The following is a 27485-nucleotide window of genomic DNA, read 5'->3' as shown; positions in this document are numbered from 1 at the left end:
GAAGGCCTCATTGCCTACGATTATACAGGTTCCCGGGCTCCGTAATTCCAGAATTTTCTGGAATGCCCATGCTCACCAAAGGTCGTGCGAAGGGTTTCGTCACTTCCGGGCATCTCTTGCCTTGTTCGGATGATAAGCTGCCGAACTCAGGGAGAGAAAGGCACGTGAATCAAATACTTAGTAGTTTTGAAATGGGATTTATAGGAAGTGAGGAGAAAGTTCAAAACAACGTTTGAAAGGCAAGCTAAAGAGTTCCCCATCTGAGGGCACAGGAAGCAGTTTTCCTCTGGAGTGGGTGTGGCTGGCGCATGCGCAGTTCGTGACCCTTTCACGTGTGGGTTGCCCGCGAGAGCAGAGGGAGTGCGTGCGGGGCTGCGGCAGGAACCCGAGAAAGAAAAGATTAGAGGCACCCACCATGGTGAGTAACTGGTGGGCTTCTGCCGTCCAGTCCTTTGTCTCCCATAGAGCGGGAAGCGGGGATTAACCACCGCGCTTCATTTCTGTTTGTGTTTGGGGTGTCCCTTCTTTTTCTTTGGGAAAGTGGGAGGCGCAGGCTTGAGAACCTTTTGGCCTCCATGATACGGGTCTCCCTGAGCTCCACCGTCTTCTGTCCACTGTGATTTCAGTAGACTTCTGCCTAAGGGTAAAGGACACCGGAAGGTTATCGTATTCCTGCCGTGTGGGTTCTTCAGAATCCTTTAGCTGGATACTAAGTGATGCTCAGTACAGAAGTCTTTGGTTTGACTTAAGACAGCAATAATGCAGGAATGGGGAGACTTTGAGTCCGAAATATTTGGGAGGCTGTACGGAGGAAAGATTTAGCACGTGTCTTCGTCGTCTTCCTGTATTGTCTGAAAGAGTCTTTCAGCGAATCCTGTTCTTGCTGATGACTAAGACCTCTAATCGTAATAGTATTCGCTATAATTATATCTGTAACTGAGGATTAGCAGGCAGACGTGGGATGCTACTTTAGTACTAACAAAGGAATTCTCTTACACATAAGTTGGCCAAAGTTTATTTTCAGTGGAAGGACATTACTATGCATTATACTGTGACGCTAATTATTCAATCGTAAGTCTAGTTGTTTTTTCTCCATTTATTTAATATTGTTTGCTAAAATTAAGGCAGCCTCTTAAAAGCTGTATTCTGTTCACACTGGATTTAAAAATATGTATGTTTGCATAGTGCATCTGCAGCCAGTTCCTGTAAAAATGAGTCCCACTGGATTCAGGGGGACATTGCCAGGCAAATGAGTGTGTGGTTGTTACAGTACTTTATAAACAAATTTTAAAATACTGTGAAATTTTGGAATACAAAGTTGTGTAAGAGGGTTTGTTGTGCAAGATTCCTCTGTTGAGCAGAGCCAGTTCCCATGCTTTGTAAAGGGAAGCCATACTAGTTCCACCCACTTAAAAGACATAACAAGTGACATAGAGAATGGGGAGAGAGGAGGAAGAGGGCTTGCTTTAAGAACATTTGTAAGTGCTACCTGAAATTGGTTTTTATGGGAAATAGAATTTCATGACCTTTGGGCAGGAAATATTTTGGTGAAAAAATATCTCCCTTGCTGCTGTCTTATTCATGTTCACTTTCCTTTCTCATCTCTGATACAAAAGAAATGTTACTTCAAAACACATAGGTTGCACAGTTTTGAGCCCTCTCCGATGATCAGTTTTTAGAAAGTTCAGTTGGATAGGACACTAAGATACTAAGAAGGATTCTCTCTGGTAGACACCAAGAGATATATTTGGAGGCATTTGGTGCTTATGGACAGTCATTTTCCTAACTTTACTGAAAAGCTGGAGGAGAAAAGAGATTATAAGCATTATATCCATTTTCGGTTACTTGCATCCCCTGGATATTTTTCAATATGAGAGACACTCAGTTTTCTTCTGCTGGCGCAACAGTGGCCTCTAGAGGATTTAGCTAAGCCAACCTTCCTTCTAGTAACTTCTGAAAGTGTCCATGCCACAATCTGGATAGCTCTAGAACCAACTAGAATGTATTGGAAGAAAAATTGGTCCCACATAAATTGGCTAGCTTCCTTTTCTACATTATTTTGTTTCCCCTTAATTAAAATAAATGGTTACTATTTAAAATAATTCATTACTTGTAGCCAATTTAGGCATGTAAATTTGTTTTATACTTAACTATTTATATTTATTGCACCATAATTCACATCTGGTAGTATGAATCTGCAGTTAACTGATCTGATGCATCTCAAATAAAGCTTTTATAGAGGTAAAAAAAATGCACCAAAGTTAACTGATATTGTAGTAGTCAAACCTTACAAATACCAATCCAAAGTTCACCATGCTTAAGCTGTTGAATGTTAACTTACATTTTCTTGCAGTTAATTATTTTCTTCAGGTGTTTTACAATTAACTCACAGTTCTTTCCATTTGTCAATGGAGTGGCCATAGATCAAGTTCTCCCTCTCTCTGCTCTTCCCTCCCCAGAGGATTGGAGAATTCTCTGGATCAGATGCGGGGGGAGCTGGAGAGAACAAGACACCTCCCTCCAGTATTCTGCAATTAGAAATCTGCATATGAGGGTGGATATACACTGAGATTCTTTTTACTAAATTTATCTTATTTTTTAAACCTTCCTGTTGGTTTTTATTCCATGAGAAATATCTCTACCAACTGCTAGATAAAATAATGACTTGAATAGTCTTGAGGCTTTGTTTCTGTGCTTAAGTCCTTCATTGTAGAAGTGGGAATTTAACATGGTGTAAAAAAAGAAAAAAAACTTGGCCATTATGCTATTTCAACTGAAATTGGTATGGGAATATGACATATTACCATGATGGGAATTGTAATTTCAGCATCACTTTTTTTCAGAGCTCCTTCCTCCTAATGTATTTCATATTCTACACAAACAATACAATCCCTTGGATATATTTCAGGTGGCAAATTACTTTTGTTAATGCTTCATGATTTCTGGTTTTATTTTAACAGGCAGGGCAGGCATTTAAAAAATTTCTTCCTCTTTTTGACCGAGTACTGGTTGAAAGATGTGCAGCTGAGACAGTAACTAAAGGAGGAATCATGATTCCAGAAAAATCTCAAGGAAAAGTGCTTCAAGCCACTGTTGTGGCAGTTGGATCAGGCTCAAAAGGCAAGGTAAATGGGAATTTAGTCACTTTATTACATTTTTTTCCCATAATTTTTCAAGGGAGTTACTCTAATGCTCTAGGCAAAATCATGTTTCACCTTCTACCTCAAACCTTTTGACAGTATGATAGTAACTGTCACCAGATGGTGGTGGCCTTTTATTTAATATTTCACAAGTTAGCAGTCATATTGTTTATATTTTATTCATTCATTATTTTATTTTAAATAAAACACAAAATCCTTGTTTTGTATAATGATTTTTATTACTTATATATCATCCGAGTACTCCTTTTCTTACTTTAGTTTTCACTATGGTTTTTCCCCATCTGATTAAGGAAAAGACTACAGTGCATTCGGAAAGTATTCAGACCCCCTTCACTTTTTTCAATGTTATGTTGCAGCCTGATACTACAATCGTTCAAATTCATTTTTTGTCTCATTAATCTACACTCAGTACCCCATAATGACAAAGTGAAAACAGAATTTTAGAAATGTCTGTAAATTTATTAAAAAGGAAAAACTGAAATATCACATGTACGTAAGTATTCAGACCCTTGAACAACACTTGAAATTTAGCTCAGGTGCCTCCCATTTCTCTTGATTGTTGCTGAGCTGTTTCTACACCTTGGAGTCCACCTGTAGTAAATTAAATTGATTGGACATGATTTGGAAAGGCGCACACACCTCCATAGAAGGTGTCACAGCTGACAATGCATACTGTATCAGAGCAAAAGCCATGAGGTCAGAGGAACTGCCTGCAGAGCTCAGAGACAGGATTATTGCAAGGCACAGATCTGGGGAAGGCTACAAAAAAATTTCTGCTGCACTGAAGGTTCCCAAGAGCACAGTGGCCTCCATAATTCTCAAATGGAAGAAGTTTGGCACAACCAGGACTCTTCCAAGAGCTGGTTGCCCAGCCAAACCGAGCAATCGGGGGAGAAGAGCCTTAGTAAGAGAGGTGACCAAGAACCCGATGGTCACTCTGACTGAACTCCAGAGATCCTGTGTGGAGATGGGACAAAGTTCCAGAAGGACAACCATCACTGCAGCCCTCCACCGATTTGGGCTTTATGGCAGAGTGCTAGACAGAAGCCTCTCTTCGGTGCAAAACACATGAAAGCCCGCTTGGAGTTTGCAGAAAAGCATCTGAAGGACTCTCAGACTGTGAGGAATAAGATTCTCTGGTCTGATGAAACCAAGATTGAACTGTTTGGCCTCAATTCTAAACGTTATGTCTGGAGGACACCAGGCACCACTCATCACCTGCCCAATACCATCCCAACAGTGAAGCATGGTGGTGGCAGTATCATGCTGTGGGGGTGTTTTTCAGCAGCAGGGACTGGGAGACTGGTCAGGGTTGAGGGAAAGCTGAATGGAGAAAAGTACAGAGATATCCTCAATGAAAGCCTGTTCTACAGCGCTCAGGACCTCATACTGGGCCGAAGATTCACCTTCCAACATGACAACAATCCTGAGCACACAGCCAGGACAACACAGGAATGGCTTAGGGGCAACTCTGTGAATGTCCTAGAGTGGCCAGAGCCCTGACTTAAACCCTATTGAACATCTCTGGAGAGACCTGAAAATGGCTGTCCACCGGCTGTTCCCATCCAACCTGACTGAGCGTGAGAGGATTTGCAAAAAAGAATGGCAGAAAATCCCCCAATCCAGGTGTGCAAAGTTTGTCGCATCATACTGAAAGAGACTCGAGGCTGTAATTGCTGCCAAAGGTGCTTCAACAAAGTACTGAGTAAAGGGTCTGAATACTTGCATACATGTGATATTTCAGGTTTTTTAAAATAAATTTACAGACATTTCTAAAATTCTGTTTTCACTTTGTCATTATGGGGTACTGAGTGTAGATTAATGAGACAAAAATTGAATTTGAACGATTGTAGTATCAGGTTGCAACATAACAAAATTGAAAAAAGTGAAGGGGGTCTGAATACTTTCCGAATGCACTGTATATTGGTCAATTCCCATGGAACAATTCATTTGTAAGTTTTATTGAACCGAACAAAACGTATTTCAAATTACAAAGTCATATTGGATATACAGATTTAGGAGAGTGTGACTTAAAGTGACTGAGAGAAATCTACCTGTACAAGCACTTGGTCCATAGGATGATGCCAGTGTATAAGGGACTTCTGCTTTTATTCAGTCATCCTTTATAGCCTTCTGGGTAAAAGAAGAAGGCTGCTTGTCTAGAGGACTGTGTTAGACTCACTTATTTCATATATTATTTTGTAGCCAAAGTCTTCAAGACAATTTGCTTTTTATACTAGGGGCTTATAATGAAGTACCTAGTATAGATCAAAATAATGGGGAAGAAGGAAAGTAAAACAAATTTAAGCAAATTCAGATATGAAATGTGTGTAGTTCAAATGATAGTTGGAGAAAAATATTGTGACACCTGGTCCCAGCCTATTTGCTGCAGGAGCCTCTCCTGTCATCTTCCCCTTGGATAAATAAACAGATAAAAGAGCTGTTGATTGATTCAGTTCTAGGAAGGAAAAGCCAAATGTTTGGCTGTAGGAAACTGACTTTAATAAAGATCAAGGACAATTCATTTTTTAAAAAAATGTCTCTTTTAACAGAGGCATTTCTATCCAGTCTGCCATTGATTTGATAACAAGTGGCCTCCACATGAATTGTGTAACTTCTCATAGGGGAGTGGTACACTCAAGGCAACAATACTTGTGGCTACCCCAGGGATACTCAAAGTCTTGTCCTAAAGATTTTCATATCCTGTAAGATGTTGTTTATTACTTAGTTGCCCTTCAATATTTCAATTATCAGCAAGCTTCGTGGGGCAGACACGTATTCAGATGCAAAAATGTTCACTTTGCATCTAAAAACTTTAGATGTTCTCAGCATCTTAAAAACTGCCAGTGTTTGGTGATTCAGAATGAAATTCATTGGTCTGGGTTTGGTTTATAGTAGACTTCTCTCCCAAGATGAGAAACACAAGGATGCTTCTGGAACTCTTTTTCATTTGATCTTGCAACTTTGTATTTAAAATGTATTATCACTACAAAATATTTTTTAGAGTACTGTGATGTTTACATATCATTTTTCCCTTTAGGATGGAAACACTCAACCAGTTAGTGTAAAAGTTGGTGAGAAGGTTCTACTACCTGAGTATGGGGGTACAAGAGTTATACTGGATGATAAGGTTAGTTTGTACATTAAATGTTCATTCTTTCTATTCCACAACTTTTTAAAAAGTAATTTCAAAGTATCTTTTTAGGTTTATGCATGAGCATTACTTCTTAAAAATCATTTAAGGTTACTATGGCAAGTCTCCAGATACCTAATTGGGATGCCAAGCTTTTGTGTTGCCTGCCCGCCCATTTCTATCTGACTAGTCCTTAGCTACATATATACATACTTATTTATAAAATGCCTGACCTTTTCCCTCATTAAAACATTGCATTGTTTTAGTTCCTGTCTTTCTCTCTGTCCAGACATTGAATGCTGCTCAAACAATCCCATATTTAAGCAAAATTGACTATTTGTAGACCCAGTTGTGAAAGTATCTTGTAATCTAGTACTTTTGGATTTAGAATATTGTATAGCATAGCTTAATCCACTTGTAATGTGTAAAACCTTTCAAATTCAAATTGTTCTAGATTCTTACTAAACAATTGAAAAGGTGAAAGGTCCCCTGTGCAAGTACCGAGTCATGTCTGACCCTTTGGGGGGATGCCGCTTTCGTGGCAGACTGTAGCGGGGTGGCTTGCCATTGCCTTCCCCAGTCGCCACCTTCCCCAGCAAGCTGGGTACTCATCTGACTGACCTCGGAAGGACGGAAGGCTGAGTCGACCTGAGCCGGCTACCCGAGAATCCAGCTTCTGCTGGGATTGAACTCCAGTCGTGGGGAGAGTTTGGGTTGCAGTACTGCCACCTACCACTCTGCACCACACAAGGCTCTTACTAAACAATTGCAGAGTAGCAATTAATTCGATTTTCATAATAGCTTTAGCCTTAGATACTTCACTTATTGAAATGAAAACAGCCTCAGATTAATGCCCTGTAAGCTTTTTGGTGACTTTATCATATTTCTGCACCGCCCATCTCATGTAGCAAAGACTCTGGGCACCATCTCCAAAGCCAATAGTGGCAGCATAAAAAGCTTAACTTCTATAGCTTTCTATATGTTCTTTCTATAAGCTGTGTTCTAGATAAGAGGGACACCTTAGTTGTGATGTCTCAGTGTAATTAGATGGTACTTCTGCTAATTGGAGTTGGACCCATTAAGTAGTTAGACAGAAGATCACAAGAAACCCCAGAGTGTAGGTTAAACAGGGAAGTTAAAAAACAAAAACAAATCCACAAAGCAACAAGAGTATGTTCATGTAGTCCACAGAACTTCAACAGAACAGGGTTTGACTGGAGGAATACTTAAATCTTTTTTATCATACAAACAACCTATCCATTAAAGCCTTTCAGAATTAGCAACATTATGCAGAGGGCAGGTGAGAGTAAAACTGAAAAAAAAAAAGTACTGAACAAGTTAAAAGAAAAAGACATATGGACAAATCTATTTTACACTAGCATCATTCAGGCTTCCATACTTTTCTATCCTTGCTTTCATGTCCATGCACCACTCCATCCCTTATTTTTGTTCATGAGTATGTGCTACCATGCTGAAACGGCACATGCCTCCAGACTGGTGCATGCAAGCAACAGTAGGCTGAATTGCAAGGTGGTCTCTAAATTAGAGAATATACTTTACGTGGAATAAAATGAGGATGCTGGGGATAAAACTGGGCTTTGGTTGTACATGCAGCATAGTGGCAAAAATCGGTCCAATTAAAGCTGGAATTACCCCTCTTGTATGTAATTAAGGTACTAGCCCTAGCTGTACCCTTGTCTACACTTTATATCTTTATCTTACTAAAAAGTGTTATTTTTTATCATTGCCTTAAAGGCATGGCTTTAAATTTGGAATATTTCAGTCCAGATGATGACCATGTTAAAAGAAGTTAGTTTCCATTATCTCTTATCTCCCCATTTTTTTAAAGAAATAACGATATAGAGAACATGTCCTTGCATTACTATTTGTAGAGCACTAATCTCTCTCTCTAGTTGTAAATCAGTCTCTGCTGGGACAACTTAATTGCCTTGACTTCTGAACTAGTAACTGTTTATCTTTGGTAAATGCTAACTTGTATTCTCTCTTTGCAGGACTATTTCATATTTAGAGATGGTGATATTCTTGGAAAATACCTTGAGTGAGCAGTTCATATTCTGGCATTATCATGAAGTTGTCATTCCGCAAAAAGTGCTCAAATGCTTTTGTTCCATCATGTAAACAATTCTTTATTTTCTTAATAAATGCAACATTTCTCAAATAATTGGATATTGTGACCTTGAAATAAAACTAATCTGTATAGAGAAATCACACTTCTTGCTGCTTTGGCACAAGTCACATTTATTATTCATTAAATGTATTATAGCCACCTATTCCCAAAAGACTCCTGGCATCTTATAGTGTACAATTAAAACAGTTAAAAGCATGTAACAAAACATGGCAGCCCTGACTGAAAACAACCGTAACAATAAAGGCATGATAGGGGCTCCACAGACACCCTAATCCCAGCTGGGGCCTGGGAAGAGAGCTAGGCCTTAAGGGCCTTCTGGAACCCCAGGAGAGTGGACACCATATCACTGGGAGGATGTTATTCCAGAGGGCAGGGGCAGCAACAGGGAAGGCATACTTCCTTGATTTCACAAGATGACAATGTTTAATTGAGGGGGCCTGGAGGTAGGCAGAAACTATTCTGCCTGAATGTACAAGATGGGCAGAAACTATTGGAGGTAGGCAGTCCCTCAGATAACCAGGCCCTATGCCATTAAGTGATCTAAATAAGTAACAAGCACATCAGGATAAAGGAATGAAATGGTGGAACCATGAAGATAGTTGGCCAAGGCTTGTGGTGGGAGGTAGGTTTTGCACTTCCTCCGCAGTAATTCAAAAAAAATTTCCTATTCCCCCTTCCTCTTGAAACTACCTTTTCTCCCGGAAAAATCAACAAAATACAAGTCACTTTTAAAATCGAAGTTCTGATTAAAATTACATTTTATGAATCTCTTGGTTGTAATTCTCAGGTGTTTGCAAGGGTTTCTTAATGCAAATCAGTGGTAAAGTTTTCTTAGTAATGGCTGAAATGAATTCATTGCAAGGCTCTATCCCTGTGAAAAATTGAAGTGTTTAATTCTTGGATTACCCTAGCTCACCTTAAAAGGAATGCTAATCATATTTAATTTTGGTTCTCAACCAAGAACATTAAAAGTAGAAGTACTCAATTTTACAGGAAATCTTTAGTCAAAAGAGAAGTGATGAACTTAAATTTACCATCTAGATTACTCAAAGACAGGTTTTAAAAAATGGTTTTACAGTATGGTTATTGTATGCTTGAAATTGCAAATCTCTTGTTTGAGCAAGGCCCCCGCCATTCATTAATGGCAGCCACATCACATTGGTGGAGGTGAGACTGGGGAAGTTTGATGTGGGCAAGATCAGCAGGCTTACCAGAAGTTGCCCAACCCCTTCTCTGACTGCAGCTCATCAGATGTGCCTCTTCTATAAGGGAGAAAATGGGTGCTAAAGCCCTTCCATAGACAGGCTCTTTGCTCCCCCTAGCGCATGAGAGATTGTTGATTGGCAGGGTCCAGGAAGAAGGCCATCTCTGCCGTGGCCCTCGCCCTCTGGAATAACTTACTCCCAGAGGTGAGGCAGGCCCCCACTCTCCTGGCCTTCTGAAAGGGAGTCGAGATTTGGCTGTGCTATCTCGCTTGGGGAGGGACGGGGGATAGTCAGTCATGGGGGTGGTTGGTACCTTGATGGGGCCCTGGGAAATTTTATCTGTTGCCTCACCATCTTGGATTTTATATTTTATTATTTATTTATTTATATTTCAAATTTCTGTCACCGCCCATCTCCCCCCAAAGGGGGACTCTGGGCAGTTTACAAACAAAATAAAACCCATAAAACATAAATTATGATACAAAGCATCATTAAATATAAGATCCTTGTGGCGAAAAGTTCTCATTCAATGGGGAAGGCACTATGGCGCCAGCCATCCGCAGGAAGAGCTGTTGCCCTTCCCACCCCAGGCGAGGCGGCAGAACCAGGTCTTCAAATTCTTCCGGAAGGCCGGGAGCGAAGGGGCCTGCCTCACCTCCGGGGGCAGAATGTTCCAGAGGGCGGGCACCCCTACGGAGAAGGCCTACCTCCTGGACCCCGCCAGGTGGAATTCCTTCGACGACGGGGTCCGAGGCACGCCCTCTCAGCATGACCGGGTGGGACATATATTTTTATATTTATGTATATTTATATTTTTATAATGAATCTCTTTTAACGATATTTTTATTCTCTTAATTTGCTTGTAAACTGCCCAGAGTCGTTTGCCGAGATGGGCGGTGGAGAAATGTGATAAATAAAATAAATAAAACTTACCCCGTCGGGTGGGTCTGTCAAGAGGATGTTTGCGGGTTCAGCTCTTGCTACTGCTGACGTACGCCGCTCAGAGCTTTTATGAATTCATCAGTACAGAAGTAACAGTAAATAAATAAAAGGTATCTGACCAGGTCTTAAGAGCTTACTGTTACTTAGTTTACTATTAGCGCATTTCATCGCTCTCCGTTCAAAAAACGCAGCCAGAGGCGCGACGCCCCGGCTGCCTTTATTTCGATGTAACCACTCCGAGTGACTTTATTCACACGGTCGCCCTCAACTTGGGGCCCTTCAGGGAGAAGGACGCAGCTCTCCACATCGCCAGCCGATAAGCGGGTCGTCAGGGGAGCACTGAGGAGAGTTGCAGTCCGCCCTCCCGAAGGGGTGCCTCCTTTTTCCTCTTTCACCGGCCGCTGGCCAAGTAAGGGCCCGCTGACTCGGGACGCGAGCAAGGCTCCCGAGCGTCGACAGACCCTCGCTCACGAGAAAGCGCGCACAGAATGGCAGGCGCTTCGGGAAGCTCGAGGCTCCCGCCGGAAAGTTCTTCGACAAGAGGCGCCCCGCCCACTTCTCTGGAAGCCTGAAACTCCTCCCCGCCGCGAGGTAAGATCTCAACGCACGTGCTGCTTCCCTACTCCCTCCTCGCCCTTCAACTCAGCATTCCCCGCCCCTTCCGGTATTGTCAACTTCACCTACTCGGCTCCGCCTTCTCCCCGACCAATTCCAGCCCTGCTGACCGTGTTCCACCGGCCTTTCCTCTTCCCAAGCTGGAGGGCGCTGTTTTCTCCGCAGCACCGCTCTATCGGTCCCAAACCAGTTCCCTACCTTAGCCCCGCCCCTCTCGCGTAGGACGCTACGTGCTTCTCCGAATCCCCACGGGCTCTTCTGCCCCTCTACTCCTTCCCCGCCCCTCGGGGGAAGTCAGCCTCGTTGTCGTCTCGCGTCTTTCCGCGCGTTCTTCCGCCTCTGCTCCCCTCCCCGCCTGTTGAGTAGCTGCCGCCGCCGCCGCCGCCGCATCCGGGTCCTGGCGCCGCTCGCTGTCACTATGGTCATGGCGGAGGGGACGGCTGTGCTAAGGCGGAACAGGCCGGGCACCAAGGCCCAGGTAAACCCGTCGCTCGCCCGCAAGGCCTCGGAGCGCTTGGGGCAGGGGTCGTTGGTGGCCGCGGCTGCGGCGAGGAGACGGGCCAGGTGGTGCCGCGGGACGGTGGGGAAGCGGCCGCTGGTGGCGGAGGCCTAGTTGTTGCCCCCCCCCGGAGGAAGGCCGCGCTGCTCGCTTTTGACCAGACTCGGCGGATGTCGGGCCGCCGCTGGGAGAAAGAAAGGGTAGGGGTCTCCCCCGCTATGGCCAGCCGTGTTTGGTGTGAGAGCGGAGGGCGGGGCGGGAAGAGGTTAGTCAGTGCGGCGGGCCCAGGGGCTGACAGCCCTCCCTCCGGGGGTTAAGAACACCGGGGCGCTCCGTTGGGCCCGAGGTCTTGGGGGATGGAGTTGTACTGAAGAAGAGGGGAATGACTCGGGTGTTTAGTTACTCCTCCTACCTTCCTGCATCAACCACCAAAGCAGTACACCGCCCACTGAAGGAAATCAGCACCGTGGAATCAGAAACTAGAAAGCTGTTCTAGAACGTTGAAAAAGTGTGGGAAAAAGCCACGGGAAAGGTCAGGAGAGCCCCCGAAGAAATGGGAGAGAGCAGTACATGGGTGGGTCTGCAAGGAAAACAAGAGGGGCTATTTGGGGAGGGGGAGGAGGATGTAGGGAAAGGGCTGGAGTATTGACTGTAAAGCACGGAAAGACGGAAGTTAAGTGGGCTTGGAGCATGGGTGTGGATGAATGTTGCAGAATGTAATAGGTGCCAGAGTGCATCTGAAACAGTGGCTTCATATCTTCACAGAAGAAATGGGTGGAGTTAGAAGTCGTTTATCTTTTCTTGTTCAGGAATAGTGCTTTTGTGGTTGCTCACTATGCTTGGGGCAGGGAAGGGCTTATTATTGGCAGATGCTGATACCAACAGTCTTTCCTCTTATTAAATGCTGTCATACCCAGTTATTACTGTTATGAATTGTTTGATTCCCCCCTTTTCTGAAGGTATTCTTTAAATGGCTGTTTTAGAAGGTTTAGAATTTTTATTCAAAACTTGAAGAGTAGGTGCAGCTCCTTTCTTACCTTCTAGTAGCAGCTTGTTTGGTGCAGAAGTGATTAACCTGGTTAATATTTGGAACTGTAGCTCTCTCAAGCTGATTTTGCTGGCTAGAACTGTTGGGATGTAAATTCCAAACTCTGAAGGGCATCAGGTGTCTACCTCTGATGCAGCATTTGTATGAGTTCAGTGTAATTAAATGTAGTTACTTATGCTTGATTTCTATACATCTGGTGCCACCTTGCTTTCTTGAGATTAGTTTGTAATGAATACAATATATGTGCCACTTTAGCTCCTCTTTTACTATCAAAAGAGTTTTTCTGCTATGACTGATACTGAGTAGATATTACTGTAGTTCTGTTGTTGGAAGTGTTCTGTATAGCAAAGTGCATTATTTTGATAGAAGTAAATAATTGGAGGCTACTTTATATTAGAGACTAGATTCAACAAAATGGTTTTCAAGCTATTCTGTAGATATCAGAGAGGCACATAAGTACATAAAGTTCACAGTAAAATCCTTATAATGGGTAATCTTTGGTTTCATGCTATATTAATTCAGTTGAAATATTCATCTTGAAGCATTTAGAATTTTTAAAAACCTTTTAAATACTTTTGTTAGAGATAACTCTGATTCTTTCTAAGTTTCTTTGAAACAAATGTAAAATAACATATGTTCAGTTTACATGGAATTTGTACTTTACATAAATGCATGTCTAGAAGACCTTCCTTTGTAATAACAGAAAGATTGTTGGGTTATCCTTGCAAAATAGCTTGGGGAGATCTGATAAGAAAAACTTATGTAAAATGACATGGGTTGTTAGATTGCATGTATTGTATACTGTGTTTCTGAAATATATTCATATATATAATTTTAATTATAAAACAATGAGATTTTTCTTGAAAACATCTCTAATGCATCTTAAAATCCAGGGCAGTGAATTGTTAGAATAAAAAAGACAGTGATTACAATAAAGTCCTATTGCTATTAAATTTTGTTTCAGAAGCATTTAACACACAGCTAAAATGTCCACATGGTATAGAAAATGCCTTTCTGCTGCCAAACTTTCTGCCCATATGAATAACAGTGGCTCCTAAGGGTCACACAGGTGTTTTTATTCCTGTAGACACAAATGATTTTGTTGTTTTCTCTATCTTTATTCAGTATTACATTTTAATAGTAATTTCAATAGTAAGTAGCACAAATAAGTAAGTAGCACAAATCAAGTGAAACTGATGCAGCAGGATGATGCTCAACACTGAAGCCTATACTGTGCTACATCAGTTCACTCCTGTCTGTGCTGCTTATCTCTCCTTAAGTGTGTATAGGATTGCAACTGAAGTTTTGCAAGTTGCAAAGCTTTGAAATACACTTCAGTAATAGGCAAATATATCTGAGACTTTTTATTATTATTTTTCACCACCTCCCTTAATATTTCATTAAGGAAACATTAAAAATGCTACATGTAGTCTAGAAGCCTAACTGCTTTGTTAGTTAATACAGTGGTATGGTGCAAGAAATTCTGCATCAGTGCAGTGTTAACCTTGTGGGATTGTACTACTATAACTCCCTGACATATACATAGTAATGAGTTGAGAATAAGTTGTTTATTGTTGCATTCACCATAACTAGATCCCAGGTTGAACTATTTCAGTTCTATAGAATGGCTAATATAGAAATAGGTAAAAGAGATAGGAGCATTGGGGATGTCATTCTAAAGAGGATTTGTTGCATAAAAGCACTCATTTCTGATATTAGAATGAAATTCAGTGAGATGGGCAACAGAAAACATGGAATTATGCAGACCAGAAGGCCATTATGTCTGTTCATTTGGAAGGCAGACCAAGTACTTTTATAAGCATCAGTATCTTTAAGACTTGATTTTGTTTTTCTTCAGTCTTTCTATCTGTTTTTTTAGGATTTTTATAATTGGCCTGATGAATCATTTGAAGAGATGGATAGCACATTGGCAGTTCAACAGGTACACAGTATTTAACTTTCTTATATCCCCCTGTTCTATTGATTTACTTTTTGACAATTATGAATTCATAATGGACTAGATTGCATTAGTTATAAAGATAATTTTACCTGCTTTGCTGTTGAGTGCTTATTATTGTATCACTTTTACACTAGAAAAGCATAAGTGTTGCATGCTTACTGAGCTGTCTTGTTTTGTTTTTGACCCTGTAATAAGTTCAGTAAAAAGGCTGACAGCTTTTACTTGAAGTGTATACAGTTAACTCATCCACATTGGAACATTGCTGCTAAACATGGGAACAGGGATTAGCATAGCAAGTAAAAATGTTAGTTGGGAAGTGTACAATATAAATTTTGCTACAGCCTTAAATGTGCACAATACATTTATGATTATTGTTGTGATTCATAATATATATATTTTTAAACATTTTCCTCTCTAGTATATCCAACAAAATATAAGGGCAGACTGTTCAAACATTGACAAAATCCTTGAACCTCCAGAAGGACAGGATGAAGGTGTTTGGAAGTATGAACACTTAAGGTAACTGTGCCCAGTTCTTTAAAAAAGGCTCTGTTCTTAAGAAACAGTGTTCATTTGCACCCCTGGCAACCCAAACAGACTGAGAGCACTGAAAAAAGTCACAATTTTCTTAATGATAGACTTCACACGCTAATTGCTTTTGAAGACTCTGTAGTTGTTGAGATTTCTTAGGAAAGGGGCACATGTTAGGTAGAAGTGGCAAAGATACATCCTTTAAAATGCCCCATTCTTGCCCTTTTAAACATGTGGGTGTGGGATTTGAGTAGGATGGAGGTTTGCAAGAGACTCCCCCCACCCCATCCTGGCCATTTTTCCCCCCACCCAAACAGCTCTGTAGGTTTTTGGAGGTGGATGAACTAGGCATTTTTTTATCCCTGTTATAACTCTGACCCATTCAGATTTACTACAATATAATAATTTAGTTCAACATTACAGATGTATTTTACTTACCTTGTACACCCATAATTGTAAATGTAAAAGGGTTCCAAACCAATGTGCTTAATAGTTGTAAGTTTAGAATATTTTTATGTTGGCTTGAAATGGCCTATCATTTGAATTACTCTGTTTTGCATAATGATATAAGGCCAATTACAGGCCACTGTTTCCCTTTCAGTAGGGATTTCAATATTCAGTAATGTTCATCTGGGGTATCTAAGAATATTTGCTTATGTTGTAGTAAAAAAAATGCTTTAGTGGCTACCCTCTTGCTTGATGATTCATGTGCAGGGATATGCCGTATTGCACATAGACTATATAGGTGTACAAAATGGTATGAGTAAGTAAAGGTTTCTCAAAATGCACCAAGAGTTGGTGAAGGTAGTTTGTTTCTTCTATATATTGACAGTAAAATTCTTAAATCATCAAAAGACATGAGATAAATGGCGATAGATAGGATGGATAGGATGGATGATAGAGAACCAGCAGAACTCCTAGCATTGTTTCATGAGTTCTGTGTTTCAAAACATAATTTTCAGATTTCTTAAATATTTGTTGTTGTTGTTTTAAATCTATTCAATTGTGTCTGATTCTGAGACTGCCTGGACAAGTTCCTACAGTTTTCTTGGCAAGGTTTTTCAGAAGGGGTTTGCCATTGCCTCCTTCCTAGGGCTGAGAGAAAGTGACTGGCCCAAGGTCACCCAGCTGGCTTTGTGCCTCAGGCGGGACTAGAACTCATGGTCTCCCGGTTTCTAGCCTGATGCCTCAACCACTACACCATACTGGCTCTCAAATATTTGTTAATAGAGTTTATAGTTTACTTTAAAATATATTCTTATTTACTCTTGAGTTTTGCGGCTATAATAAAATAGTGCGGATGCATGTTTGTATTAAAGAAATATGCTTTGGCCATTTCCAATAGCATCCTCTACCATGTTCCCCACTCAGCCTGGGTTAGAGATGCACAACTGTATGTATTTCGTCTATATACTAATTATACCTTGCCCCAAACTGGTGGATCACCTCTCCCACTGGTTTCATATAGTTACTAAACAGATTAAGGGAGGGGCCAAACCCTGAGGCACCCCATAATTGAATGCCCTAGGGCCTTATCTCTTCCCCACAGGAAGAAGCAAAACCATCCTTGTATAGGGCCTCCAACTCCCAGCCCTAATAGGTGATCCAGAGGGGTATTGTGAATGATAGTACCAGAAGAATCTAGCAAGTCAGGGATAGACATGCTTCATCCATGTGAGTCCTGCTACTAGTCATCCATGAGGATGAGCAGTGTCGTTTCATTCTTATGCCCTACTGTAACTGTTGCCCCACCACTTGCTCTACAGCCTTGTAACTGTTGCCCCATCACTTGCTCTACAGCCTTTCCTACAAAGGGGACATTAGGTATGCAACAGTAGTTGTCCAGTGTAAGCAGATCTAGGGCAGGCCACTTTCAAGGCTGCTAGCATTACCCCTCCTGCAGAGAGGTGTTAACAATTGCTTGGGTCCACCTCCCTGTTCCCTTCCTGGCTGCTTTAATTGGCCAGGAGGTGCAGGGGTCAAGTCAAATACTTGTCAGTCTACAAGTGGCAGAGCTGAGGCTACAGAGAACCTGTAGTCCACATTCTTAGGAGTCACAGGCTCAGAAACTTCTCAGGTAATACTGCAAGAGGCTGTCTCTGCCATCTCATCAAATCCTGTCTCATAGCAAATATGAGCAATTTTATCCATAAAATTATCAGCTGGATGATCACAACTTGCGTTGATTGCTTTTTCTGGAACAATTCTTTTAAGGAAAAAGTGGGTAACTGACGAGGCCTCTTAGGAGCAACTCTGGCCCTTACTGGCCTTTATTTTCTAGAAGCCATCTAGGCATTCAACGGTATAGCCCTCCAGATCTCTGAGGGTCTCCCTCTATATCCATCAGGTGCCTGGGCAGGTCATCTGAATAGTCCATCTTCTCTGTAGAGGCTAATGGCTTCAGTCAACCCTGTATAACCTAATTTTTTTACAGAAGAAATCTTTATCAAATTTACCAAGTAACAATATAGTTAAGTCTTTATTAGAATCTTCAAAAACCTTAAATATTTAAGCATTTTTTCCAACATACCTGTTGTCTTTTGACAGGGATATAATAGCACTTAAGAAAAAAAAGTGTCTTATTTTTCATGCTTCTTTCCAGAGATAACAATTAACAGCATTTTACAATGTTTGTGGTGTTTCCTAGGGTTGAAATTATATTAAATGAGAGAAGAAAAGGTGATGATCTAACATTTTTTTTGTTCTAAAATTTTAGGCAGTTCTGTCTTGAGCTAAATGGTCTTGCAGTTAAACTTCAGGTAACTTTTTTCTTTCATTTTTCTTTGGGCAGTTAAAAATATTTTTTAAAAAGAATTAGTTAAAACATAGGTTTTTTTTAGCATTTTGTTTTTCAGTTACATATAATGGTCAGCATAGACAGAATATTATTTGCAGGAAATGTATTATTTTTCACATAGGCTCAACATATATTTATTGTACAACTATTTTAATAGAGTGAATGCCACCCAGACACATGCACACAGATGACAGCAACTGAACAGTGGATTTTTCTTTGTGCAGCCCATAAAACTCCCAAAGAGGTAAGACAGAAAATGCAAAAGGACTGTTAAGGGTTAGGGCTGTTTTACTGATTGTGTTACTGCACTGAAAATGTTACTTTCCTATACTGTATGTTCAGAAACAAAACTCTGCAGCTTTTATTCATCTACCACTTGCTGTTCTCTAGTTGTTAGTGAAATTGTCCTGTTTCCTGGCATGTTTCCATGCATAAACCTCCCCACCTACTTGTATGAATAATTTTATGCTTGTGAGTAGGTAATTGCAGAGGATATTGACTTTTCTTTATGAACTAGCATCATACTCAATTTTATAGAAAATATACAAGTCATAATTTGGCATTCATTATTATTTTATCTTTTTTTTCCCTAGTGTCCTGCCATTGACTACACTAGACATACGCTGGATGGTGCTGCATGTCTTCTGAATAGCAATAAATATTTCCCCAGCAGGTAAAATACTATAAGAATTATAGAAACCTTATTTCAGTATTAATTTCATGTATCGTCAGTTGAGGATTGTGGACTATTTAATGCAGTAAAAAAATTGTTTTTGTGTTTGCAGGGTTAGTATAAAGGAATCATCCGTAGCCAAACTAGGATCAGTTTGCCGTAGGATTTACAGAATATTTTCACATGCATATTTTCATCACCGTCAAATATTTGATGAATATGAAGTAAGTGCTTTTTTTCCTTTTCTTTACGAAGAGTGTTGTCCTCTAGCTATGTGTTTTGGAATATGTGCTTTTGAACTATATGGGACTTAGCCTCTGAGGAGATGCGTATAGGATTATGTTGTAAATGTTTGGGATGGTGGTTTTAAATGCATTTAACTGGGACAACTGAATAAATGGATTTTACTTCTGGGACGCGGTGGCGCTGCGGGTTAAACCGCTGAGCTGTCGATCGGAAGGTCGGCGGTTCGAAACCGCGCGGCGGGGTGAGCTCCCGTTGCTCGTCCCAGCTCCTGCACACCAAGCAGTTCGAAAACATGCAAATGTGAGTAGATTAATTGGTACCGCTTCGGCGGGAAGGTAACGGCGTTCCGTGAGTCATGCTGGCCACATGACCCGGAAGTGTCCTATGGACAACGCCGGCTCCAAGGCTTTGAAACGGAGATGAGCACCGCCCCCTAGAGTCGGACACGACTGGACTTTACGTCAAGGGAAACCTTTACCTTTACCTTTAAACCTCCTTTGGGTTGATCTCTTAATATAGTACCAGAAATTGTAATGACTGAATAGTTTTATTGGTCTGCTAATTTTTATACTGGTATCTTTGGAATTGCTGTTTGGAGTGTGTACCTACTGAATGTTGCTGCTGTTTTTGACAGTATGGTATAATTGTTATGGTTCCAAAATTTTCTCTGGCCATGTGATTTGAACATAAACTCTAGGGAAAGTAAGTGATAGTCTATTGTGGTTTTTTTTATCACAGGCCTGTTGTGTCAAATTCTTATATATTTAGCCTATTTTGATCTTAATCATCTGATGTGCTATAAATGAATTTTGACAAAGATATATTGAAGAAAAAATAGTAAAACCTGAGTGTACTTTCATCTTAAAAGTTCATATTTTCTGTAAATTTTCATTCAAAAGTGTTTGAGTGATTCTTTTCAATATGACATCAGACAAATGGTTCAACACTGAGCAGAGTATAAGATAAGGATATGTCATTTGGCTGTTTATGGATAAATGTATAAGGAATGTTTGTGGTAATAACAGATGTGCATAGGTGAAGGAGAATATGTAGTAAAAAGAGAGAGTTTGGAAAATGAAGGTAGATTGAATACCAAAATGAGCGACCAATACAAAAGTAGTATTTTGAAATGGTTTAGTTGAATTGCAAAATATACATACAGTGTACAAAAAGGAAACGGGTCAAGAAGAAAGGGAAGAGCAAGAAAGTTATATGTGAATGGAGTTGATAAGATGTTCAAAAGAAAGAGATGAGAATTTTAAAGAACAAAAGGCAATGTATGAAGCAGCGTATGGATGTCATGGAACCAAGGGTAGAAAGGAATGAATGGAATTGATGTGAATTTTCTTATCTCCTGCATTTAGTTTCTGTGTCCTTCTTTTTGTGGTCGGTATAACATTCTTCATCCTAAAAAGGTACAATGTGATAGCTATATGTATGTATGAACTGCTAACATCTCTTCATTCATGGATAAGGGAATTTATTTGGTTAATGAAATTTAATGGATGCAAAATCTGTAAAAAAGCTGCTCTGGGGTCCTGGGAATAGCCCATGGAACATCTTCATGTTTTAAGGGTGCTAATGTTTTGTGAAATATAGTGTAAGAAGTACTGGTTTCCATGTTCTGTAACTTACCAGGTTGATTCCTTCTTTTTTAGTTCAGAAAAATCTCAAAGGTAGCTTTATCATACATCCTGAAAAGCCTCAGAATGCAGCACAATTTATATATTTGTATTTATACAGTATTTATATTTATATATATATATTGTGTGTGTGTGTATAGGTATATGTGGTAACATAGTGCTGTCTATGAAGGAATTTTTGTTCCTGCTGAGTTGATTTTGAATGATCCTTTTTAAATGTATATTAACATGTACATTTTTTTCTGTCCTCAGAATGAAACTTTCTTGTGTCATCGGTTTACCAAATTTGTGATGAAATATAACTTGATGTCCAAGGATAACCTGATCGTACCAATTTTAGAAGAGGAAGTGCAGAATTCAGTTTCTGGTGAAAGTGAGGCATGAGGAGTATCGGGGACTGAAATGAACACGTAATTAACATTGTGTTCTGTATATATAATTTTAGAAATTTCAATCATGTATCCTTAGAGCTTTGTTTAGTATACTTTTTGTATGCTGTGTGCGTTGCCTCTTAATATGGGATATGGTTTAAGTTATTCATGAGCTGTATATTCAATGTGGCACTCATGGTTTTTAAATAAAATTAGACTTATCTGTTTATACTGCCTGTTAATAAATGAATTTACATTTCTGTAAAATTGCTGCTAAACAATCATTGGATCTTAGTCTTCAAACAATGTCCAGTTTAAACCTGAAGCTTTTCATTCTAATGAAGTTGGAACTTTAGCCTTAGTTTGACACTTTAATTTCAGAAGCTTGCAAGTCCATTTCATTTCTTTCTGACTTTGGTATTTTACAGAAACTACCCTTATTTTAGTTCCCATGTTTTGCTTTTGGGTGTATGCATATAGAACTAAACTGTTACAGTATATGTGTATTGAAATATTTGTTATTACAGTATTAATACCAAAATGGTAGTTTTTATTACGCTGCCAAAAGTATATTCTAGAGCTTTTGGTTTCTTTCTGGACTTGCCTTGCTGTATCAATGGAGGCTTCTGCATATCCACAAACGGTCATATGTCCAATCCCTTTAAGGCAAAGATTCCTTACCTGAACCTCTCGCCAGTGGATGAAACAATGTGTGCTTCTTCTGGCCTACAGTAAAGTTCTCTGTGGCTTATATTTGTGCATATTTATAGTAATTGCTTACAGACTATACCTCGCATTAAACATTTATGTTACACTACAGCAGATTGTGCCAAAATAATCTTACTCATTTGTAGCAAGAGTTCCATGTACTTGGATAAGTTTTACCCATCACTTGCAGGTTACTATTGATACAAATATCATCCAAATATTATCTGTTTTGTATTCTAGTAAATCAATTCCACAATTATGACCCCCAATCTAAATGTATGTTCTTTACATAGCATCTTAAGATTGCATTAGCACTAATGTTCAGTAAGAACTTAATGAAGTTTGAACTATTTTGAGTGCTGTAGAGCTAAATATTTTTTAAAAGACAATTATAATAGGGTTTGATTCATTGGATGTACATGAATGCAGAAATCTAAAAGCACTAGCACTGTTCAGTCAAGTTTGGTAAGATGTTTTAACTTTCTGGAATTGAAGACTGATCCTTTCTTATCAAAGATACCCTTTATTTGTTGAAATAGGTTTGTTTGACCCTTACGTGGTCAAACTAGTTTATTTCCTACTATTCATAACTTGGTTTCAGAGCACATAATGGACTTGCCTTAATTGCATATAGGATATTATGAATTGGTCACATAGGGTAGCAAGATTGCTGCTCTAACAGAAAGGGAATCTTAAAAAAAGAGATGCTTGGGTACTTAATAGGATGTGATACAAACCCTTCGAGTGGGACTGTACTAGAGGCATATTCTTGGAAGACTCAGTTGAAAGTTCTTCCCTGGACTGACAGATTTGGCTTCTTTGACTGCTTTTATTATCTGTTTTAGAATGGTTTTAATGGTCAACAGGGTCATCACATCAGATGGTTCTTAGCAACAGCAGATATTTATTACACCCATATGTAATTTGATTAGAGCATGTGGCTGAGGAGTTACATTTCTGAGGTGGCAAGATACAGTTGGCATTCTCTATTTGAATATAGCCTCCCCCAGTCAATAGACAAATATAATTAAGCATTAATTTTGAGGCTTGAATAAAATCTTAATGTGTCTCCCTCTTCTAATACATGCCTTTGGAAAAACTGATTTTGCTCTTAAATAAATCTGATTTGTCTGCACTATAATCAAAGTTCTGTAAATGGCCTCCAACTACATTAAGTTTCTTGATGCTGTTGACTTGAGTACCTCTAATGTGTGTGCACATGTGCCTGCCTGATAATATAGAACTTCAGTAAGCTTAAGCAAACTATTGACTTTGTATGCTAACTATATTGAGGGTTTGACTTACATTCTGCATTATAGGGAAACTGAGCTATGTTTGTCTTTTGAAATACTTTGTAAAAAGTAGAGGTTGCAATTAAAATTTTTCTTTTTCCATGGGTGTATTTTGCTAAATTGTTCTCAACTTAATTTTACTCATTTAAACTATATATATCTATTTATATCTCTCTATATAGATATTCTAATCAAGGGTCCCCCTCCCCACTATAATTTTAACAAAAGCTAGGCGTGTTCTTTCCATTTTGAAGCACTTTTTTGGAACTGAATTCAGAGTTTTACATAGCAAAAAAATTGTGGGCTGAAAAATGATGATCACCTTTGTTAAGCATATTCAGATGCCAACAAAAATACAGCGCCCCGCACTTAAGTCCTAAGCTCTGTTTGCAAAACATGGGATTGGTGTCTTAACAGCTGTGTGAAATGTTTAGCAGTCTTTCAGCTGAAAGCATGTTGATAAGTCTTTTGAAAGAAAAGGAAGTACATTCTTGAACCAATTAAGAAAATTTACAATGGAGTATTAAGGCCAATTTGAGCAACAAACAATTCTGAATTGTGAATACTGAAGATGATTCAAGAATGCAAAATATGCATACTGTGTCACTGAAGCAATGCATAAGACGCAGTAAAATTTTCCACGTGCTAATTGAGCCAAGGGCACATGTGATTTAATAGCCTAAAACAACCAAAGGGCAGGACAAGTTGGAATAACTGTTTCATTGCTGGCCTAACTTATTAAATCAATAAATAACCCTGTTGGCTCCCACTAATAGGATAAATATTAATAGGTAGTTAATATTTCCATTATCTTATTTCTTGTGCTGGCTTCTGCAGTCAAAGAGGTAAGATGTTCCTGTATGTGCAGAACACATTTATGAACAAGTTTTATTGAAGCTGCCTGAAAGGCTTGAAGATCAGTGGGTCCCAAAGGAAGAACATTGCTAATTTTTATTACATTCAGCTTGTAGCAATACTTTCTGAAGTGAAAGAGTATTCCTATAAAAGGGAACATGATTCATCTGGCTATCAAACAGCAGCATTTTAAAAAAAAAATAAGGCTATAAAACACCCTTTTTATTAGAGGTAGCATTGAAGAAAACTGGATATTGATTTTGAACAGTTCTTAAATCATTTGGTAATCAGATACGTATGCAGGATCATTGAAACCTAGTGTTGCAATTATGTCATTATAGACTTAAAGGATGGTGTGTTCTTTAGGTGGTAACATAATTGCTTCAAAATGATAGTTTTAACCTCATAGTGAAACTCATTTCTGGTCCAGAATCGCCCCAGTCTTGCCTTGAGAGACAGTTGAGCTGTTTCCAATTGGAGAAGAATTTAAAGTGGTGATTAACCAATTTTGAGAAAAACATTTGGAATTTAGAATGTATATTTCAGGTGTTCCATAAAATGCCTGCTGTGGAGGGGGATGTGCTTTTACAATATGGCTACTAAAGGTGAATGTGGGAGTTAAGACATTTAACCACAAAACAAACAGATGAGTTGTTGGGCACCAACTGATGATTTCTTGGTCACCTCCTCTTGCTTGTAGGCAAGAGTTAAGAATTCTTCCTGTCTCAAGGCAGAAACCATCTCCAGACTTCTAAAGGATATGAGAAATACGCACCTGAAATGAATTTAGTATTTGCTGCTGAGTTCTTTTGTAGCGTTTATTTTCTTCCTATATTTCTAGCAGAACTCAATATTTTCCTCTGTAAGGTTTTCTACTGTCAATAATTGAACCAAGCCTACTTCTCTGGGTATTAGGAATAATACTCCTAAGCATAATGGGATTTAGTTCTGAGTAATTATAAATAGGATTAGACTGTTGGAGTTCTATTTAAAATACGTGCAGATTAGAATAGAAAAAACGCATTTCCAGAAAGTGACAAGACTTTAGGGATAATGAAAAAGATACACTGTTATCAGAATAGGAGTAGTTATAAAGATGCTACCAGATTTTTCTCCAGTAAAAGGGAGATGCTCTTGGAAGCAGACTTTATAAGCTATTTGTTTGGATGCTCTTGTATATAGGAATGTCTTAACTGCTCTACCCTCAAGTTTGTAATTGCCACGCTAAATTTCAGTCCTAATCCTGATGTTGGACATGTGTTACTATAAAGTCCACCTGTGCAGCTTGATGGAAGAATGGAGCACTGTATTTTAAAGCAATACTTGGTCCTTAACATTCTGCCTGTGCCAGCTGAAGTTCATGTGAAGGTTTTGATGAATGTTTGGCATAGTGGCACACGGCCTAAGCATGTGTATGCTGAGGAACCTTTTATCCCCTGGTTTAACAGTTGGGGAGTCAGCTGTAAGAGTTTACTTGAAAAAAAGAGCATGGCCTAATGCTGGAGTGAGCAGCTGAGAGCTCTCTAGCTATGGTTGGACTAATTCCTGCTCAGTGATTACAGCAGCAGATGCCGAGTAATACAGGAAGGGCTGGGACTTGTCCACCTGTTCTCAAAGTGGCCCAATTGCAGATGAGAAATGTAGACGGGGTAAATTATTCTCAGATCCAATCTCAGGAGAGGGCTATATCCCTGCTTTAAACCTAGAAAGTTCTTGGATTAGGCTATCATTTGTTCAGATATAATAAATTAATAGCAGAAGTATAAAGGACCCTCTAGATTTTAGAAGTACTAGCACCAATAAATTTTAATAGTATTTGTATATTTTAATGTGGTTTTAAATGCTTAGCTTTCAATCTTCCCAATTTTTTTGTATTTTTTATGTTGGATATTCTATACAGATACAAATTTAAATCCCAGACTTTGAGGACCCTGTTGTTCGGCAGTATGGCATGTGATCAGGACTAGTGGGAGTTCGCCTTAGGTTGGGAATCATTAAGCAGTATGGTAAACACTGAATTGGCTATATCTGTTATATAATTCAGGGCCAAACATAATTTGAAATACAAATGTGTTTTTGAAAATCATGTTAACTGGAGATGGGCTCATAAGCAGTCCCCAGAGCACAGAGAACTCATTTCATTATTTTCTTCCCTGATGTATTTCTAAGGAAAATTCCTCAGGCTGGGATTCACAGAGAGGCAAAATCCCCCATTAATAGCAGCAATTAATTTCCCCTTCTGCCTGCTCTGACTCTGGTCATTTTTCCCTCCCCAGATTGAAGCAATATGTGTTCTTTTAAAACTTGCAGCCAGATATGAAGAAATACTTTAAGAATAGTTCGTGTCATAGTACACAACAGCTCTGTCACTCCTTCCCAGGCAGAATCTGAAGGCATTTCTGTGAAGCCTTATTTCTTCATCTCCTTCCCAAGAATCCCACGTTATGGACCATTCACAGATACTGTTCCAGCCAAAAGTCTCACAACCACCATTTGAGTCTTGGTATTTTGAGCACAATGAGAGTAAAGGTGAGGCCCGGCAATGATACAGTTGTTTATGAACCATTTTAATTTGTTCTTAATCCTTGTTACGTTTATAACAGCATATTATTGCTATCGCATCATATTTTCACACAGTGTAGAAAAGGTTATGCTTTCCAAAAGGGCAAAGGTCAACTTCCTGTCTAGTTGTCTCCTTTCCAGTTGCCAGGAAGATTGCAAAGAAAATCAGCAGTTTATAGCGCTGTTCTAGGAATGTAACATGCCAATACAATTGACCTAATGTACAAGTTAATATTCCTGTAAATGCAATAGAAATAGTTTTTTCTATAGTTTCCTCAACAGAGTTGGCAAAAAGACTTCAACATACACGTATCTGGCTGAGGAAACAAATTATACCTATGCATATTAATAAAATATTACATTTTTACATTAAAAAAATACCTACAGGCCCCTCTTAGTAATTTTCTGGTCACATACAAGTAACTTGAGTGACTCCGTCTTCCTGGTCAAACTGTCCTTCCTCCAATTCTCTAAGCATGCCATCACTGCCCTTGAATGCAGGGAAGCTTCCACTCTGGGCAGATTCATCCTTGGGCCAGCACTGTGGAGAAGGTGATAAACGGAACTCATCTGTAGGTTGCATATGCTGTACAGGCTGAGAAGTAGCTGTGTCTGATCCAACATTTCCACTTGTTACATTCAATTTTCCTCCTTTAAATTGCCTAGTAGGTTTTTTCTGAAATAAAAAGAAACTTGATTTATAACTGATACAGGCAGGGATCTGTTTGAATATAAGCTGGGATTTCAGAATGGCTGAATCGTCATTGAATTTAGTCTTGTTTCACACACTGGCTTCTACAAAGCAAGCTTTGGCATCTGTTGTGTACTGCTAAGACCAGATCCAATTCTGGAATGTAGTTCCTCATCCCTGTCTTCATAATTATGTACAGCCAGCACAGGACACTGCCAAGTTCCCAGGAGATTGAAAAGCTTTTAGATGCTGAGTAGAGAGGATTCTGCCAATATTTTTGCACAGCATTCCTATCCTGTAGTTGGAACCAACCATTAATTCAATAGGCTACAAATCTGGCACTCCAGCATAGAAGTGCAAGTGCTACAGGGTCCTTAACCTGATCCTGTTCTGTATACATTAAA

General features: G+C 39.5%; 2 protein-coding genes across 5 annotated transcripts in view; one reads left to right on the top strand and one right to left on the bottom strand.

Moving 5' to 3' along the window:
• Nucleotides 1–155: 155 nt before the first annotated feature.
• On the top strand, nucleotides 156–23075 carry LOC134507401 (MOB-like protein phocein). Of its 4 annotated transcripts, XM_063318038.1 has the most exons (9): nucleotides 2533–2554; nucleotides 2961–3125; nucleotides 14632–14694; nucleotides 15131–15231; nucleotides 17960–18002; nucleotides 18198–18284; nucleotides 18634–18713; nucleotides 18826–18937; nucleotides 20855–23075. In XM_063318038.1, exons 1-9 carry the CDS (start codon nucleotides 2549–2551, stop codon nucleotides 20984–20986), a joined length of 789 nt encoding a protein of 262 aa, XP_063174108.1. In that variant the 5' UTR covers nucleotides 2533–2548; the 3' UTR covers nucleotides 20987–23075. The 4 variants fall into 4 exon arrangements, with proteins under 4 accessions (XP_063174107.1, XP_063174108.1, XP_063174106.1 ...); XM_063318035.1 differs by lacking the exons at nucleotides 2533–2554; nucleotides 2961–3125 and adding an exon at nucleotides 11466–11683; XM_063318037.1 differs by lacking the exons at nucleotides 2533–2554; nucleotides 14632–14694; nucleotides 15131–15231; ... (3 more) ...; nucleotides 18826–18937; nucleotides 20855–23075 and adding exons at nucleotides 156–418; nucleotides 6202–6291; nucleotides 8307–8523.
• Nucleotides 23076–26374: 3299 nt separating this feature from the next.
• The window catches only part of RFTN2 (raftlin family member 2), a 49172-nt gene continuing 48061 nt past the window's right edge, over nucleotides 26375–27485 (bottom strand). The window contains exon 10 of the mRNA XM_063318029.1: nucleotides 26375–27066. Coding sequence (XP_063174099.1) covers nucleotides 26800–27066 — 267 coding nt within the window. The 3' untranslated portion in view covers nucleotides 26375–26799. The remainder of the gene's footprint in view (nucleotides 27067–27485) is intronic.

The sequence above is a fragment of the Candoia aspera genome, chromosome 1 (genome assembly GCF_035149785.1).
Source record: "Candoia aspera isolate rCanAsp1 chromosome 1, rCanAsp1.hap2, whole genome shotgun sequence".
Lineage (NCBI taxonomy): Eukaryota > Metazoa > Chordata > Lepidosauria > Squamata > Boidae > Candoia > Candoia aspera.
The sequence above is the reverse complement of the archived record's forward strand: the minus strand, read 5'-3'. Positions and strand labels throughout refer to the sequence as shown.

Bases quoted from the DNA above. Each gene is read 5' to 3' on its own strand.
- LOC134507401 (XM_063318038.1), top strand. The intron at 18,285-18,633 runs GTAAGACAGAAA...TTTTTTCCCTAG, and splicing joins CCCATAAAACTCCCAAAGAG to TGTCCTGCCATTGACTACAC. The intron at 18,714-18,825 runs GTAAAATACTAT...TTGTGTTTGCAG, and splicing joins AATAAATATTTCCCCAGCAG to GGTTAGTATAAAGGAATCAT.